Here is a 2,877-nt window from a genome sequence, read left to right as displayed (position 1 = left end):
TATTATTCCTTATAAATAGTTTATTTAGATTTTTTTAAATGTTGATTAAGAAATTTTTTAGCTAAAATTAATTAGGATTGTTTGACTTTTACATGATTCTTCATTTTTGTTTCTTAAATTATTAGATTTGATATTTTATAATTATGGTATAATTGGAAATTATATATTTATATGATAATAGTTAATATATAAACATATTTATGCAATAATAACGTCATTAGAATGGTATAAGATATATATAATCATGTCTATAATAATTATTTGAGATTTAATGGTGATTTAATACTGTTTTAGAAGATGAATATGGGTTCACTAAAATTTCACTATATATTCTACCCTTATTTGTTCTTCGTTGTTGATTCGTGAATTCTCATAGTTATCTATCTATACTTTTATACTCTTTCTTTCTGGTTATCCAAAAGTTTACTTTTTCTTCAAGAAAAATCTTGGTGAGGTTAGAATTGAATCTTTTTAGATACTTTCTTGTCCAATTCTTGCATGTTAACTGTTTGATATTTGTTCTTTGATCTTAATCTATGATTCTAAGTTTTGCTTTGTTGATGAATTTTTGTGTGTGTTTGTTTCAGAATATGGGTCGTCCAAAATTGATCTTGAAACCCATCACAAATGCGAGAGATCGTGATTTGGCTTTCATGAAGAGGAAGAAGGCACTGATGAAGACAATATCTGAATTTTGTAGTGTGTGTGGAGTGAAAGCTGGCTTGATTATATATGATGGCAAAGGTGATTCTCCACCATTGACTTGGCCCCAAGACCCCATTGAAATGCAATCCATCATCCAAAGGTACGAGAGTATGATGTCTGAGAAAATTCCTAAGAACTTTGATCTCAATAACTTTTTTGAGATTAGGAAGAACATGGTTGACAGTGAGATTTCCAAACTTCAGAAAGATATCCTTGAGACCAAATATCCAACTTGGCATCCATTATTCAGCACCCTTGGTGCTGAAGAATTGAAGAATTTCATTGCTAGTTTGGATATTAAGCTTGAAGCTTGCAATCAACGAACAAAAATGTTCGAATGCAAGAAACAAACTGAAGCACAATTCAATTTCAAGCAATGCCTGATTCAACCAGGAAGTGTTGCTCCAAACTCAAACCAACTGATTTCCATGCAGGATATCTTCCAAAACCAGCTTCTTTTTGCCCCAATGAAGCCACTAAATGCTGACCTTGCACCATTTCTCCAATACAATCTTGAAAAAGGTTCTAGTTCTCTATCCCAAAAGCTTAACTTTGATGCAAATCTTATGCAAATGAAGGCTGGGAACGAAGTGCTGGTGAATAAAACCAATGAAGTTGCTGTGCCACAAGAACATGCATGCCAAATTGATGTGTTTAGGAATCCTTCAAATCAATTTGATGTGTTTAAGAATCCTTCAAATCAATTTGATGTGCCTTGTGATCTTCTTGATGACTCTTTGAATTTTTTTAACCAACTTGGTGATATACAAAGTTTGAATCAACAATGGGGGAATAATCAACATGATGCACATGTGATTGGAGGAAGTTCCACAACAATGAATGGTGGTGTTACTACTTATGATACAAATTTTCATGGAAATCAGTACAATCCAGAGTTCTCTCTTTGCAATTACAATGGAGTTATGCAATCCTATAACAATAATGCATCATGGCAGAATATTGGTTTTCAATAAGAGAATCTGCAGCAACCATCAGAAGATAAATATCAGACAGATCAATCCAAGAACATCATTTAGATAAAGATAATCTTTGTGGTTCATTTGTACTGTATTATGTTAAGTAATCATGGTTGGTATCTTATGTAGTTCATACTTATTTTATATATTAGAGTTTAGTTGTATAAAAAAATGCTTCTTCTATATAATATCAGTATTGAATGTTTCAAATTAATATTCATTATTTAAAAAAAATTACTTTTACAATTGTAAAATGAAAATCACCCATATTCAATAGTGTGATTTCAAAAAAATTCAACTTCAAAAAAAGTTATTGTGCTAATGTCAAATCTCTCAAAAAATATTCTATAACATGATATATGGTTGCTTTAAAATTGAAATGTAAAAGAATAAATGATGAAATTGTTTCACATAAGAAGATTTAAGATTTTTTTTCAACACCTATTCTCTTAGAATAGGAATATCCGTGAAAAATAAGTATGGATTTTGTTTCTTAAATTATTTGATTTGAGATTTTATATTTATTTTATAATTTCTAATTATATATTTATATCATAATATTTATTATATAATTATATTTAATAATAAGTGAATTTTAAGTTTAACTTAATTTTATAAAATCGGTTTATAAGATGAGATTTACATCATTTATTAATGAAAATAAAATGTCTCAATTTTTAATTGATATGATAACTCCAACAATATTTATGTTATAATAACGTGGTATATCATAACTATATAAGATATGTAATTATATTTAGTATTATTTAAAATGTAATGATGATTTAATATTGTTTTATAAGATGAATATATAGGAACAGTAAAATTATTCTATATATTCAACAGTTACTTTATATAATTATATAATGCATATAAGTGATTGATTTTTTTGTTATTTTTATTGTAAAATAATGGACAATAATTTGAATAGTTCTGTTATTAAGAAGAATATTCTACACAGTCCTAATCATTGGATTAATTAAGTGTTATTTTTTTTTTATGAATCACTATTTAAAATAAACTTATCACTACAAGAAAATCATTAAATAGAAACTAATTTTAAAGATAAAAAATATTAGTTACTATAGTGATTAAATTAGAGACCATTCTAGAGACTAAAAAAATTATTAGTTTTTAAATTAGTTTCTAGTATAATAGTTTTTAAATTGGTATCTAATTAACTACCAATTATTTA

General features: G+C 26.9%; 1 protein-coding gene across 1 annotated transcript; it reads left to right on the top strand.

Moving 5' to 3' along the window:
• The first annotated feature begins 318 nt into the window (after positions 1 to 318).
• Positions 319 to 1,854, top strand: LOC137821549 (uncharacterized). Its single transcript, XM_068626191.1, has 2 exons — positions 319 to 454; positions 588 to 1,854. Exon 2 carries the CDS (start codon positions 591 to 593, stop codon positions 1,677 to 1,679), a length of 1,089 nt encoding a protein of 362 aa, XP_068482292.1. The 5' UTR covers positions 319 to 454; positions 588 to 590; the 3' UTR covers positions 1,680 to 1,854.
• Positions 1,855 to 2,877: the final 1,023 nt, after the last annotated feature.

This window comes from Phaseolus vulgaris, chromosome 9, assembly GCF_000499845.2.
Source record: "Phaseolus vulgaris cultivar G19833 chromosome 9, P. vulgaris v2.0, whole genome shotgun sequence".
Taxonomy (NCBI): Eukaryota; Viridiplantae; Streptophyta; class Magnoliopsida; order Fabales; family Fabaceae; genus Phaseolus; species Phaseolus vulgaris.
Note: the sequence above shows the minus strand (reverse complement) of the source record. Positions and strands in the feature narration are given on the sequence as shown.

What these genes read in the sequence shown, in the direction of transcription:
- LOC137821549 (XM_068626191.1), top strand. Translation starts at nt 591, where the DNA reads ATGGGTCGTCCAAAATTGATCTTGAAACCCATCACAAATGCGAGAGAT.